Source organism: Passer domesticus, chromosome 1 (assembly GCF_036417665.1).
Source record: "Passer domesticus isolate bPasDom1 chromosome 1, bPasDom1.hap1, whole genome shotgun sequence".
Lineage (NCBI taxonomy): Eukaryota > Metazoa > Chordata > Aves > Passeriformes > Passeridae > Passer > Passer domesticus.
In genome coordinates, this window is record NC_087474.1 from 156180976 (window position 1) to 156196814 (window position 15839).

Below are 15839 nucleotides of genomic sequence, written 5' to 3' on the forward strand. Positions count from 1 at the left end.
TTGCTACCACTGGCTTGGCTTCTGAAATTATAGGTATGATTTGAAAATAAGTTTCTAGTAGGTATTTTGGTTCTTGATCACACAGACTTTCATAGGAGGGAAGAGATACAGTGCCAACCATGCCCACCCAAATCTATTTATTGAGAGCTTTGCCCAGAATTCACTGTTGAAATGTCTATAATCAGAGCAGTTGCTGCACACTGGTTAATTACCTTTGTCTTCACAAATGGAGATAAAAAAATGAAGTAATCACAACACTATTTCTGATCTTTTCCTCATCTTAGTAAATTTAAACATTAGCAACAATGTCAAATAATGGCTAAAGAGGAAATATTTAACTGTCTTTTGACAGTGAAAAATTACTTTAACCTTTATCAGTTAATTTTTTAAGCAGTTTGACATTTCGTTTCCAAGGCAGAGTTTTTGTTTTATTGTTTCCTTCAGCCACAAGTGTTACCAAGTAGGTTCCTATGATTCATATGCAAGTGGAAAGAAATCGTGTCTCTATTGATAGGACTATTTTTTATTATTATTTACAAATGCTCCTGCATATCCCAGACTTTCTACTTGGTTCATTATTGACTTGTATTTTTCCCCAAAGAGGTGAGTAAAAGATTTTGACTTCTATAGTCTTTGTCAAACCAGATCAGGAGAGAAATCCAACAAGTCCTGTGTTTTGCAAGCAATCACAGTCAAGAATTTGATACTCACGGAGGAGACAGAGGTAAACAAAGAGAACAAAATAAAAGCCTAAGCCCTGACAGCTTCAGAAATTGAATGCCTTCCAGCAAAAGTCTTCTTCAAATTACCCAAATATTGGTTTATATCACAGCCCTCACAGTTCCTATCCTTTCAGAACAAGGGCTGTGTCAGTGCTGTCATTTTGCACAATTGTGTCAAATCCTACACAGTTCACAGAAGCACCTTCTGGCAATGTGTTATGCCCACTCTCTTATGGGCTACAGAAACAGGGAGAAAAAGGATCCTTTTATTGGGTCTAAATGTGCCATTTTTCAGGTTACCTGAATTTTGTCCATTATTGTATTGTGAAAAATAATCAGCAGAAGATCTGTTGTGAGAACAAGGTCTGTAGCAAAACCAAGTCAATTTTCATTATTTCCCTACTTATTTTGCTCAAGATAATTCTGAGGCTGAGTACCATCACCCAGATAATTGAAGTTGAAAAAGTGACCCAGTGAGATCCATTAGATTTTTCTTTTAGAAATGTTTCAAACCCTGTTTTTTTAATGAGTATTATATTATTTTATTAATATTAACTTATTATTTTATTTCAAATCACACTGAGAAAAAAATCATTTACAGCCCATATTAAAGTCACTTTCCTTCTTGCCAAAAATTGCTCTGCACAAAAATTGCTCCTCTTTGGCCCAGGTGCTGTAATGCTGGTCTTGTTTCTTCGATGTGGGGGATGTGGTTTCTATGCCTTTTGCTGCCAGGAAACAGCTCAATGTCTAATCCTGTGATTATGCCACATTCCTGAAGTCTTCACTTATGACACTCTCAGGCAATGAATCATTTATAGGTCTTTCACATGCATGCAAACATACATCAAATGGAAAGCCAATGATAAAATAATATACACTTCTTTTTATCACTGCAGAAATCTACAATTTCTGTTCTAACACTGAAACACAAATAATGGCTAATCAGAATATTTCCTGGGTATGTTACTTTAAGGCAATTACACTGATATGTTATAATTTACTGCAACAAAACAGGGAACTTTTGAATAGCTGGAACTGTATAAATTTGCATAAATATTACGTCTTCACAGGTTCATTTTCATAGCCCCATAGATACCTCCTGTATTATGCATAGTGCATATAACAGCCCTCAAGTAATTTACACTCAAAGACAATCAGATTTCATGAGCTATGAGTAGCTTACCATCTATTCTGTGGGCCATAATTTTATGGTGTTAAATAAAATACTTCTAATGAGTTCAGTAGTGGAGAAAGAGAGCGATTGGCAGCTCTGGAGAGTTGAACTGTATTTGTTTACAAAAGAAACCCTACTCTGTAGAGTAGAGCAGAACCAGAGCTTTACCACCCACGTGAATATTATTTAACACTGCCTTTGGGGTGTCCCGCTGTCCTGCTCAGACTTTCACCCCTGCTTCTCATCAGCCAGCTCTGTCTGCCAATGCCAGGAGGAACCAATTCCAGCAGAGATATTGCAGATTACATCTCGGCCTAACAAAAACCTGTGAGATGCCTCGGGTCATCAAAGAGTAGATATATGGTGCCTTCAGCTGACTTTATGGTTTTATCCTACCCACAGAAAGAATTTGGGAATATCTTGGAAGACCTTATACCAGCCTTTCAATACCTAAGGACAACTTATAAGAAACACAGGGACAGGCTTTATAGCAGGGTGTGTTGAGATAGGACAAGGGGTAATGGTTTGAAACTAAAAGAGGGTAGATTTAGACTAGATATTTTGTGATGGGGGTGCTGAGACACTGGGCCAGATTGCCCAAAGACCTGGTAAATGTCTCATCCCTGGAAACATTCAAGGCCAGGTTTGAGGGCTCTGAGCAATCTGTTCTATTTGACAATGACCCTGCTCATTGCAGGGGGTTTGGACTAGATGATGTTTAAAGGTTCTTCCAATCCAAACCATTCTATGAGTCTATGAAGAAGACAAGGAAGAAAGGGATGAGGAAAGGCTTATCTCTCTCGGCCTTATCTGATCTTCTTGGAACCAGAGGCAGTAGATGAACAATACTGCAGCTCCTCCACATTTCATGAGACACCCAGCTAACCTGGGATCATGCAGGGACTGAGTGCACAGATATTAACAATCCATTAGACCCTATTCAAATATCATACTGTGAAGATGGGAACAGCAGAGGTAAATACTGTGCTAAAACTGGGCTGACTGGAGGCTTGATTTCTAAAGGTTTATGTCAGTCAAAAAAGTAGTGTAAGCTCATTTGCTTCTGACTGTATCTGGCTTACCCTAAATAAGTTTTTAGACCCATATTCTCACTCAAGTACTCATGTGTGCAACTGCATGTATATTCATATGCTTTTTGGTTTTGCGAAGAGCTTCCTTGAAGCATTAACCAATTTTGATCCAAATTTATTTTCTTTTTGACACTCATTCCAACACTTGAGTTCAGATGCTGGTTATGAGATTAAGTCCTCTTCAGAAGAAGTTACTCAAGACCTGAAGAGATTCCAAAATTATTCTTATTTTGCCACAAAAGCTACAAAAAAAAATGCTTTGTTGGCTAAACTTTTGTCTCATGCTATTCACCTCTGTCTGGCAGTGCTTTTGAGAATCACAATACACTGATCCATCTCTTTCTCTTAGCCCATTCTCATCTGATTGTCGCACTGCCAAATTTTGTCTGATCCTTGGAGAAAATATTAGACCATTTGAATGGGGTCAGTTGGTTTTGCACAAACTGATGTTGCTGGGACTGCCCTTCTAAGCGTTCCTGCCTAGCACTGCACCAAAACTGATAATTCTCATCAGCTGTGAAGCTGTTTCTTGGGTCACTATGACTGACATGATAGCTGTGAACAGAGCTGTAGGCTTTTGCTGCCACTTGAAGATTTGTTTCCACAAAACAAGCCAAAGTGGTTGGAAAGAGAGAGAATCTCTTTCCTTATTCCCCAGTCCCCTGCTGTCTGGGACACTTGCCAATAGCAAAGGGTTGTCTTTCAGCTGATGGATCTGCACTGTGCTGTGCTGGCATCTCTGCCCACCCTGGAAAGGCCAGCAGCTCAAATGCTGTGAGAGCTGATTTGGTCTCCCTCCCTCCAGGAGCTCTCTTATCATCACAGTCAGTGGGAACTATTGTTCCTTAGGAGCTAAGGATTAGTGCTCCTTAGGGCATATGAACATGATTTTTAAGTACTGGAAATAATACTGAGAAGAGAGAAAAAGTGAATAATAAAACATTCTTTCAAAAGTTAGAGAGCAGCCAAGTCCAGCTGCTGAAGGGAGGAGTAAAAAAATCTGTTCCCTCTGCTCCTGCACCTTGCTTCAGAGAATAAAGAAAAATAAAGGTATTGCACAAGCCCTTTCCTATAAAATTCCTGAAAGATCAATGCTGAAATCTCCAGAAAGGAAAACCTTGAACTGATAGAATGTTAGCCATGTGAACCACATAAATGGATTCAGACAAAGTGAGAAATTATGGTGAGGGAAGCCAAATAAATTCTTCAGTATACAACTGTAATAGTAGATGTGAAGGAGAAATATGTTCTCCATGCTTAGTCTGCCTTTTACCACACTACTCACAACTCTCTAAATTAGCCATGATAAAAATCCTTTCAGTTATATAAATCTAGGTGAGATTTGGAAAGTGACTGCAACAGCCAATATATTAAAAATGCAGAAAACCAGCAAAAAAGTACATATGAAAAGAGTAACTTCCTATGAAAATTTTATTGCTTAACAAAAGGAATAAATTATCAGTCTAATATGAGCAATTCCCACAGATTTTCTCCAGAACAAATCACCATCATCCTCACAAGAATCTCCAGTTGATTTCATGACATTTTCCTTGAACACACATGGCAAAAAGATTGCAAGGCTATTTTAACACCATGTTTCAGGCCTAAACCCAAATTAATCTCAGTTTTGAACTCCATAAAAATGCAGATCATTGCTTTGTTATACGCTGCATATGTTGGATCAGAGAGTAAGAACCACAGAAAAGAAATATGCCAGTGATTAAAGAAACTAGTTATTGTCACATTATTAGTTACATATTTTCTGCTACAGCTAGGAAATAATTTAGTTCTTTCTAGAGATCAGCCATTTATCTTCAGGCAACCAAAGATTAAAGATTTCATTAGTAATTATCACAAATGGTGCCATGAACATACTGATTAAAGATACTTGTCATTTTACCTTATAAAAAGCAGTATATCAGCTGTCTTAGTATTTCAGAATAATTATGTGTTGGACATCTGCTGGAGTCCCAGTCACAGCTAATCACCATTTGTATCAGCAAGACACCCAAGGAATCTTTCAAAACCACCCATTACAAATGCATTCTAACACATGAAAGAAGTGTTTGCCATTAAACACTCACACCCCAGAAGAGAAGTCTGAGATGAAAACTAAAGGCATTTCCATATAAAATTAACAATCCTAGATGAAATTCTGATGTAAACTACATTAAGCAATTATAAATAAAAGCTATTTTAAGTACTGGGATTTTTTTAAAAATTGATTTTAAAAATATGTATCTGCTGTCTTAGAACCACAGGATTATAATATATACTAAAATTCCCACAATAGATCCTATTTGGGCTCCTCTCTGATGCACAATCATTACACAATCAAAGAATACTCTGAGCTGGAAGGGACCTACAAGGACCATCAAGCTGAACATTTAAGTGAATGGCCTGGAGAAGGATCAAACCCACAACTTTGGGGTAATTAGCCCTGTGCTCTAATGAACTGAGATAATCTCAGGGTCTTCCTACTTCAAGAGCTGAAAAAGTTATGTATTTGGCCAAAGAGCCATAACTATAGAGAAAAAAATAAGACTAAACCACAGATAACTGCTATGAGACATAAAAATGTGGGTTTAAATAATGTTTTGGTGCTAGGCTAGAACAGCTCAGGTTTTGCATATGCTGCTGAAAAGATGAAAATATTAGCAAACTGCCTGTGGAAAAGAACATTTATCATCAACAAATTTTATTTGAATGACACTCCTGGTTCTTGTGTTATGCCAGGCATAAACCTCATGTCTTTTGGGATTGCTACATCAATGCTAGATGAAAGAAGAACACTTCTCATCAAACACCAGTACCTTATTAATGAGAAATCATATGATTAATCAATCTGATTACTCAGAAGTCAATTTATCCGCAGTGCAACTGCTAGCCAAATGAAAATAAGATTACTGTGAGTACAGTTTATTAATAATCCCCAGTATGCCATTGATTCAACTTGATTATAACACAGCAGGCATGTGATGCACAATATTACAAAGACATTAAACCAGCCTGACAACAGTGAATACAGAAGAGGTTTATGCTACTGGGTAAGGCACAGAAATCCTGAAGTGTAAGTGACCATTCAATTTGCAGATCTGGAAGGAATAGTTTATTTTATTGTAGATAAATAAAGCTGCTGTAATTTCCAGTATCCAGCTATTAGGACAGTTGAGATCACCTGAAAGAGTGAGTCAGTGTGGAGTTGAGACACAGACCTTGTAACATCCAAAAGAGCCCCTTGAACTTCCTCACAGCAAAAAGCAATTTAGCAGACACAAAGGGGAATTCAGGTCCCCCAAAGGGACACCAGTCACACACAGCTCATGAAGCTGTTTCACCCCACTGGCATCTCCCAAGACTGCAGTAGATATGATCCTATTTTGAACACAGTGATATATATTCCCTGCGAGCATAGATTATGGGCTAAAAATAACTTGAAAAAGTTCTAGTGCTTCTTATTATGTCATAGATTTTATTATTCTGTGATTATTCTCTTCTAGTTTGTTGATCACAAAATTGTCTTTCTTCGTATTTGTCTGACAGCCAAAAATATCATCTTTCAAATATCTTCGTTGCCTTAATTGTGCTTGAAGGGAGGAGTGCAGTGTAGATATAGAGAAAATATTAGAGAGGGAGAAAAGGAGGAAAGGGGAAAAGGTAGGGAAATGGGAAGAGACAGAAAGACTTTTGAAAAACCACCTAGGTTTAAATAGAATTAATTATTATAACTACTCTGCTAAGCCAGTAGATGAGGAAAGTGTCAGCGATGTCCAGAAGTCATTTGGTGATATCTAGGGAAAATGCACAAGTACAATCCAAAGCTGCTGGCATTAATTAATCTCCACAGTGAGAAGGCAGAAGTGCAGAACAAGAAGCCTTCAGGATCTGTCATTAAGCAGTGGCACCTCAGCAGCCCAAATGCAGAAGTTTAGGTCAGGAAGTGAAAAGAAGAGCTGATTGATGCAGACTATCTTTAAAAATTAAGGCAGTCAGTTGCCTTTTCAGTGAGGAAAAAGGAAATCAGTGACATAAACTAGATAAGCAGTTCCACAGTCAACCTGTGGGCCTAAAACGAGCATTAACTCTCTGATGCAGCCAAATCTTATCAGGAAAAAAGAGGGTAAATGGAAAATATGACATATATATTATATACCAAGATAAGAGTCTTCTACTTTGTATTCAAGAAATATCTGGAAAACATAACTTGGCAGTTTTAATATCATATTTCAGCACATTTCTGGCTTTCCTGCGAGTTTAAAACTACTGTAAATCTAGCCACTACTCTTCGGAACCATGAGTGGTGAATTGTCTTTGGTTAACGTGGGGGAAGGTTCTTCTTTCCTCTCACAGAAGGCACCGCACCCCTGGTCCCATTCCCCTCTGGTACCAAAAACCTTGCAACATAAACTCAAAACACCATGACACTAATCCATCTACTGCATGTGATTACACTAATAAGAATGAAATTTACTTTTGTTATCCAATCTGCTTCTTGAATTTGTAGAATTTATACCAAACCTATAAAAATAAATAAATTTTGAAATTAATAAAGCTTCAGACACCATAAACAACACCTTTCCTGGGGTTTTATGCATAGATTGGGGGCAAGGGTACAAGAGGAATGATTTACAGTTCCTGCACTGGAATTCTGGAGTATCCTGGTAAAGTATTCTGGAAGAATAATCTATCTGCAGCTGTCAGGGGAAAAATAAGATCTTTTTGGTTTACTCACAATAACTAAGGCTAAAATAAAGAAAGTCTTGACTGTTTTCAGTCTTACAGTAAACTGAATAATCACATTTGGTTCCCTAGAAAAGATACTAAACAGAAGGCACTTGCCCAGGAGATGCATTTTAAGAGCTTAAGCCTGGAGACTTCTTAGATCAAGGAAAACATAGAAATGCACATGAAATGTAGGAGATGGAAACAGAACTAAACAAATTAAAAACATGATAGACCAACTATCCATAATCCATAGTCCATAGTCCATAGACCAACCATGAACTAAATGTTCCATGGCAGCTTATGACGTAAAAAGAAAGTAACCAACATCCCTATAAAATTGATTTCCCCATGTCCTGCCTCTCAATGAAGCTTTGCCAGCCTTAAAAGACCAGATCTATTTATGTTTCACCCTAGATTTAGCCAGTTGCATCAAATCGGAATAGTTTACAAACAGAAATATGTGTGGTATATTTTAAGTTCTGGTATTCAACAGTTATTAATTGTTGAATTGACATGCAATAGGGAAGGTTCAAACAAAAATATACATAAAGTAATCAGAAAGGTCTGCATATTTTGGGTTTTTTATTTCATGAAAAGGGTAGAATCCATTCTCATGGCCACTGGCAGTGATGCAAAAGTCTCCAAACCATTTGAAGTTTAACAAATACATTAAAACAACCTGGAATAGTATCTAGAAGTTTTTAAAGGGAAGAAAACTTGACCCAGTGCTAAGTACTACAGCACAGAAAGAACTAATATTACTTCTCTTCCTTCAATCCCTAACAGCCTGATATAAACTTCCATATAAACCAGCAGTCAGTCACATGGCCTTTGCTTGGAGTTGGGTCTAGCCCCACAACAGTTTCTTTTCTAGCTCTGATTTTTTTTATTTTTTTTTTTTTAAATGTTAAGCCAAGAGAAAATAGCTTTTGCTCATTATCATGCATCATGCATAGGCAAAAAGGCCATCACGGTCTATTAAATTAAAACACTCAGCTCAAGAACAGATGTCATGACTTATGGAGGTTTCTGAAGCTAAGCAAATGCACATCTGCCCATGTGGACTGTGCAGCATTATATTTATAATGGTTGGCATGTGGTATTCTGATGACTGCAGGGTAGCAGTGTGCTAAAGCCAGGTCTTGGTAGAGCAATTTCCTTTTGGTATTTCATAGTTCATCTGCTAGGATAATAATAATTGTATTGGCTCTGACTGGGATGGAGTTAACTTTCCCCATGGCAGCCCTCCCAGCGCTGTGCTGGGCATTGGTGGCTGCAGAGGTGTTGGTGGCACTGCACTGCTTTGGCTCCTGCTGAGCATGATGCCTCAGGTTTTAGCTTTTATATTTTTCATATTCTGTACTGCTTCAGGGTGTAGTTCTGAGCTTCATATTAAGGGATAGTTAGCTCTCTTCACAGAGCAGGTAGACAAAAAAATTCTTCTCTAGCTGGGGACCAAATAATACAAATTTTAGGCCCAAGAGCATAAACAAGAGTGAACTGAAGAGAGAAAAACAAGAAGAATGGGACTTCATAAGCTACAGTTATAACTGGACAATTAACTCCAATATGCTAATGGACCAGAACTTATAAAAGTGAGGGACGTTGTGACTGGTCATCCATTTTTTTGTGACCATTTTGGGTTCATCTTGGGTGTAGCCCTGGCTGGGCTCTTGTGCTGCCCAAGGTGTATCCATGAAGACCTTTTAATAAATCCCTATTTTATTTTCTTACACTGTTTGGTCTCTATTCTCGATCAGCCTTCACAAGGCATCATGCACCAGCACTGTCTCCAACATTCCCCCATCAGCAGGGTGGGAGTGGGCAAGATCCCACTTGGGAGGGGAGGGGACACAGCCAGTCAGCTGACCCAAACTAGCCAAAGGGATATTCCATACCATAGAATGTGTAATAAATAGGCTGAGCAATAAAAGCTGAGGAAAAGAAGGAGAAGGGGGAGAATTTGTTAAAATGTTTGTGTTCCAGAGAAATCACTTCACGCCCTGAAGCCCCAAGAAGTGACTGGACATCAGCTGCTGATGGGAAGGAAAGAATGAATCATTTGTTTTTCTTTGCTTCTACACATGGCCTTGGTTTTGCTTCATTAAACTGACTCTACCCACAATTTTTCTCTATTGCACCCTGTCCTGTTGAGGAGGGGAATGACAGAATGGCTTGGTGAGCACCTGTCTTCAAGTTAAGGTCAACTCACAATTATCCTGACATTAAAAAAAAATTAGTCTACAGAGATAGGTAGAAGATAGAGTTTTCAGCTAAGGAAGAAAATTGGGAAGGAAACAAGGGTAGGTTTTTTTTGTTTGTTTGTTTGTTTTTGTTTGTTTGTTTGTTTTTTGTTTTGTTTTGGTTTTTGGTTTTTTTTGGTTTTTGTTTTTTTTCTAATTACAGCGGACCAAGATTTTTCCATGGAGACTAAAAGCAAAAATGGGAGTGCGGAGCTTTCCATTTCTCTTATTTCAACAGAGACTTGTTCAGAGGATAATGAAAATAGGCACCACTCTCCAAAGAAGATTCTTTCTAATGTGATGAGATTGGCCTAAAGTACAAACAGTTATTTAAAGGTCTGTGATGTGTCTGCATACCAGAGAGGCAGAGGTTGAGGTCAGTTTGTTTGCCAAAAGCATACACTGCCCCAATGTTTGGGATAGCAGCCTCGGGCCAAACATTCTCTCAGCCCTTATTAATTCCCTGGTAGTTCCTCTGTACCAAGTGCTCTAGGCTTGCATATTTTTAATATTTATACAGAAAAGCTTTGACAGAAAAGGTTGAGGGAAGCTGAGGGCAGCATGTTAATCAGAATCCTTGAATCAAAGTTTCTTAATAGGTTAATGGTTACAATATTCTGGGGTGAGTTTCCAGAGCTGAGGAAACATTTTTGACAAAAAAACCCAACAAAAAACCAAACCAGCCTTTAAAAAACATAAAAAAGAAATTAGAAAAATATCAACAAAAATAAATTCATCATTTTAAAACAACCAACTTTCTTTTAAAAATTGCACAAAGAGCTTCCTTTTTACCTGTGGTAAGTAGCAAGATCAAAGACACACAATAACTGTGGGACCTGCATTGTGTGTAACACCCTGTCACCAACACACACAATACTCTGGACACAAAACTTTCTTTCACAACATCCTTAATAATTACTCATGTCCTCTGACTGCATACACAAGAACTGAAAGTCAGGACCTTTTCCTGAATAATTAATTTCACCTTACAGCAGACACCTGGTCAGGTGAATCCTGTCTTGAAAGTGTCACTGTCCATGAGGGGTATGTATATCCCTACATCTTGAACCATGAAATGGTTCATGCAGGTGGGGACTGAACACCCAGGAATTATGTAGCCCCATGCCAGGTGGCTCATGCAGAAATGTTTGAAGGATTGTTCTTCCAAAAAATCCCTCTACAGGAAATATAAAACCATGACATGCTCTCCACAGACAATGTGGACTGTGTGTGATGGAATTGAAGTAAGACATCATTCGTCATCCTCCTTACCTCAGAAGAAGTGGGTTTGCAGTAGCCAGCTCCAAACACCAGATTTTCTAATGACATACTGGACTGGTCTGGTCCTGCCTCCAGGTTGCCTTTACCAAGCCATGAACCTTTCCCTGGACGAGCAAAACTAGAAAGAAAAAAATAATCAGAGGAGCATTTTTAGAGAAGAATCATTGTTGTCCCAGTATTATTTCCTTGCTTAGAAAAGAGTTACAATTTTGGTGAATTGTGCTTTTGTTTATTTCAAGTTGCACTGTAAATTCATGTTTTCCTTGAAAATTATCCTTGTCTAGTGTATAGTAGCTCAAGCAATGTGAATGAAGTTTGTTTTCTAGGCATTCAGTCAAGTGGTTTGTGTGTTATCTCTAACTCACTCCCTTGTCTGCTATCTTACAGATATTTTTCCAGCATGACATCTCACCAACACAACCTTTCCATCTATCCACATGGATCACATTCTTATGCAACCTCTCATCAGCTTGCACCTTGATTAGATGCAACATCTTTCTCTCTGGCTTTAACCACATCACCCTTCCTCTTTGAGTTGTGCGTGATCTCTCCTAACTACCAATATCTTTTCTAGCTCATCCCAAACTTATTCTTATAGATTGGAAGTTTGGTTGCCACTTCGCACTCTCCCATGGCATTAGCTTTCAGCACCAAAAGGATAAGACTTCAGCCAAAAAAAATTATTTTTTCTGGGTGCAATGTGATTTCACTGTTATCCAAATTCTTCATCAAAGAACTGACAGAATGTAAGTTGTTTTATTCTCAGTGCTGACTATTGTGGTTAGTGCTCCCTTCTGGCTATATTTGTACATTTGCTATTGAAGACCAAGAACCCATTAAGGGTGGAATAACCTGTCTAGAGTTTACTCAGCATCAAGCCCACGAGAGAATTGATGCACAGCCAGGGCTCATACTTTGGATTAATCTGAGCGGTACTTAGACCCCAGTTAATGATGTGGGCTGCCTTTATATTCATTGGAGAGGAATTGGCATTTCCAGCATGAGTCATCTTTTGCTGAAGAGTGATATCAAACAGATCAGAGGAATTCTACCCTCCAAGTATTTAATTCTAATTGTGGACTGTAGAGAGAGGGTGGATGACTGTCTCATCAACAACTGGAGATGAGATAACCATACTGTTAGTCCCTCTGATAACACATGCTGTACACAAACTACATCAAGATTTCAAGAGGGAAATCAATCTACTTGTGGGGAATTCAATGAGTCAAATTGCCAACTGTGATCACTAAAGTGCAATGAAAGTAACCAAAAGGGTTCTTAACAAACATGCAGGCAGAGGTGGAACTGAAATAATGAACTGTAGAGAAAAAGGGGAAACACATTTGCTGTTTCTACCAAGTGAAGAGGTAATGCCACTGGCTTTGTGCTACAGCTTCCCGACTGGGATCACCATCCACAGGTATCTGATGCCCATCCAAGCATCCCAAATCCTATTGTAACCAGGAGACCTGGTCTTCTTGAATGGATAAAAGCTTCCAAGATGGAGAACACAAAAAACATCTTAAAAACATAATGTGCCAGAACTAGAAGCCACAGGGAAGTGCCACTCCTGCTGCAATGCCTTTCCCATCCGAGGTTATTCCTCTATGTAGATACGTATCATGTGGCCACATCAGCTCAGATAAAACTAATGAATTGATATCTACACCAGATTCAGTTTTTAAGGACAGGTGAAAGTGCTGAGTGCTGTACAGAAACACACAGAAAACAAAGAATCATAGAATCACAGAACAGCCTGAGATGGAAAGGATCCACAAGAATCACCAAAATCCAACTCTTAACCCTGCACAGCACAGCCCCAAGAAACACACCATGTGGCTGAGAGCATTGCCCAAATGCTTCTTGAACTCTGGAAGGATTCATATTAAAGATACAAACAAACAAACAAAAATAGCCATAAAAAGGTGAAGTTCTGGTGTGAAACAGTTTTGCAACATTGGAAAAAGAATCTCAAGCAAAATTACAAATTGGACCAGTTTCAGAAGGTTAAACACAAATCCCTGTCTTGTCTGTAGGACAAAACTTCAGATTGTTATAGATAAATACTGGCAAAAAAATAATTCCATAAGAAGTAGGATGGGGTAGAACAAATCAGCAAATATCTATTCTTACTTATGTATATTTTAATTTATGTTATCAAAGCAATTTCCAGCTGTTTGTTTCTAAGCAGCATGAAGTCTTTCCATGTATTTCCTACATGCACCATTTAAGATAAAAGCAATAAATAAATAAAAAAAAAATAAAGCTATTTCCAACAGACAAAAGCAATACACTGCTCTGAATAATTTCAGCTGTTATTGAATGATGTTGTCTGCTGTGGTCTGCTGGAAAGGCTCAAGAAACCAAAATAAAAAATGAATGCTCTGGTATCAGAGAGAGAAGCTTAAACAAATGGTCTGTGCACATGAAAAGCTCCTCATTTGAATATGAGCAAAGCTTTCAAAGGTTTAAAGGGAAAGAAGAGCACTTTTTAATGCCTTTTTTATTTATCATTTGCTTTTACAGCAGAGAAGGGTTTTTAATCTGTTGGTTTTATGGAAATTGATTTCACATAGCACTGTAAAACAAAAACCTTTTTTTGGGAAACATGCCAAAACATCATCAGTCTGCTGAGGGAAAGTTTAAGTGGAAGGCTTACAAACTGCTGAGTCCCTCTAATGTTGTCTGAAGTACATTATGATGGAAAAAAAATTATTAGCAATAACAGGTTCATTTGCTACATCAATTATTTTTTCACTGTATTTATTTCTTCTAATTATTTCTGCAAACCTGCTCATTTGTATGAATCATGAACCTTGGTTACTTGTATGTCCATTTTGACTATCTATTTAATAGCACTGATTTAATATCAGCATTTAGATCCTTATCCAGTATGATGACCTCAGCTTTTAATTGGAATCAGGATAAAAAAGGTCAAAAGAGGTAACATGCGTGTGTGCCTAAGAGGATTAAAGTGTGTGCAGGAATATGAATATTTTCAGTGAAATGTTTTATGGGTTCTTTTTGAGCTGGCATTTTGATGACCTTATCCATGAGACCATGAGTGGCATAGGTAACCTGGCACAGGTTACCACGAGAATTTGTAGATACCCCATCCCTGGAAGTTTTTAAGTCCAGTTTGGATGGGGCCCTGAGCAGCCTGGTCCAGTGGAAGGTGTCCCTGTCCATGGCAGGGAACAAGATGATCTTTAAGGTCCCTTCCAACCCAAACCATTCTATAATTCTATCATTTTATGCCCTTATCCTTCAAAGGAGTCTCCCAATTATTACAGCAGTCATCTGTGAACACACAGTACAGTAAACTGCCTTGAAAAGTCAAATTTTTTTTCCCTTCTTTACAGCCTGCAAGATCCAGCAATCAAAATTTAAGACCTTTCTGACTCAAAGGTTATATTCAAGCAATTATTTCCAGCAGTCATGGTTACCTTCCATGAATTTGTGCCCATGACTTTGTGATTTATCCTTTTGGCCCCTGTAACATCTTTTGAAATGAATTGCTCATTGTAATAAGTGCTGAACTTTCTGGTTCTTTTGAACTTGCTATTGCAGAATTCAATGTGGTAACACTAGGTTCTCGTATAGCACAAAATATTAAATTATCATTCCCTGGTTTTTTTCTCTTCTGTGGACAATTATCTTACATATAAATGAAATGACAGTTTCTGAGCATAAGAAATTGAAAGGCTTTGATAAATGTTAACTCAGATGTGTTATTGAAGTAAATTAAAAAAATTACTTTAGGGTAGTTTAATAGAAAACCCTGTTCTCTTTCAGATTCACCTTCCCAAAAAGAAATACTTTTCTTTCATTTTTAGTTGTTTGGTTTTTTGGTTTTTTTTTGGGGGGGGATGTTTGTTTGTTTGTTTTTGTGATTTTTTGTTTGTTTGTTTGGGGGATTTTTTTGGGTTTTTTTTGTTGGTTTTTTTTTTGAGCAGAGAAGGGTTTAGTTGTTTTGAATTTTTGAAACAATTTTTTTCATGAAGCAAAGTTTTCAGCAGAATGGGGGAAAAAAATGGGATCTGATTCTTGCTTGGGGAAAAAACCTATCTTGCACTATATGAAATTATCAAACTGTAAAAAAACCCAAACTACCTCCATACACACACAGTCATTACATTTCTAATGACAAGAAATTTCAGTCTTGTGAGTAAAATAGGAGTGAAAACTAAAGAAATGAACTTGTATCCCGTTTAGACCAGATCCTTGGAAAAACCACTTCTTTATATCTCAGTCCCTTATACATAAAATATTACTGATTTAAAATTTGAAAATATAAGTCAGTTCCATAGAAATAGCACAACTCAGAATTAAACCCTCACAGTCCCCACTACCATCTATTTGCCTTTCACCAGTAACTTCTTTTTCCCACAGACAGGAAAGCTGTAGTGACAACACTAATTTCCCTCACTGTCTTAACTCAAAACTTTAATACAGCTTTTGGCAAATTCCTACTGGTACATGGCCATAGGGTACATGGGTGATCTGTTATTTTTTTTAAGAATAATCTGGATGTTTACGGATTGTGTTCCTCTAGACATGGTCCTCTCTTACCCAAGGAGTTTCACTAAGGTTATAATCA

At 37.8% G+C, this 15839-nt stretch overlaps 1 protein-coding gene across 23 annotated transcripts in view; it reads right to left on the reverse strand.

Annotated features, from left to right (window-relative positions):
* The window catches only part of FAM135B (family with sequence similarity 135 member B), a 203946-nt gene that overhangs the window by 50571 nt on the left and 137536 nt on the right, over nt 1-15839 (reverse strand). For all 23 annotated transcript variants that reach the window (XR_010350422.1, XR_010350440.1, XM_064398103.1 and 20 more), the window contains one exon: nt 11231-11357. Coding sequence is in view for 21 of the 23 variants with exons in the window: in XM_064398103.1 (XP_064254173.1) it covers nt 11231-11357 (127 nt within the window). In the remaining 2 variants the exon portion in view is untranslated. The remainder of the gene's footprint in view (nt 1-11230; nt 11358-15839) is intronic.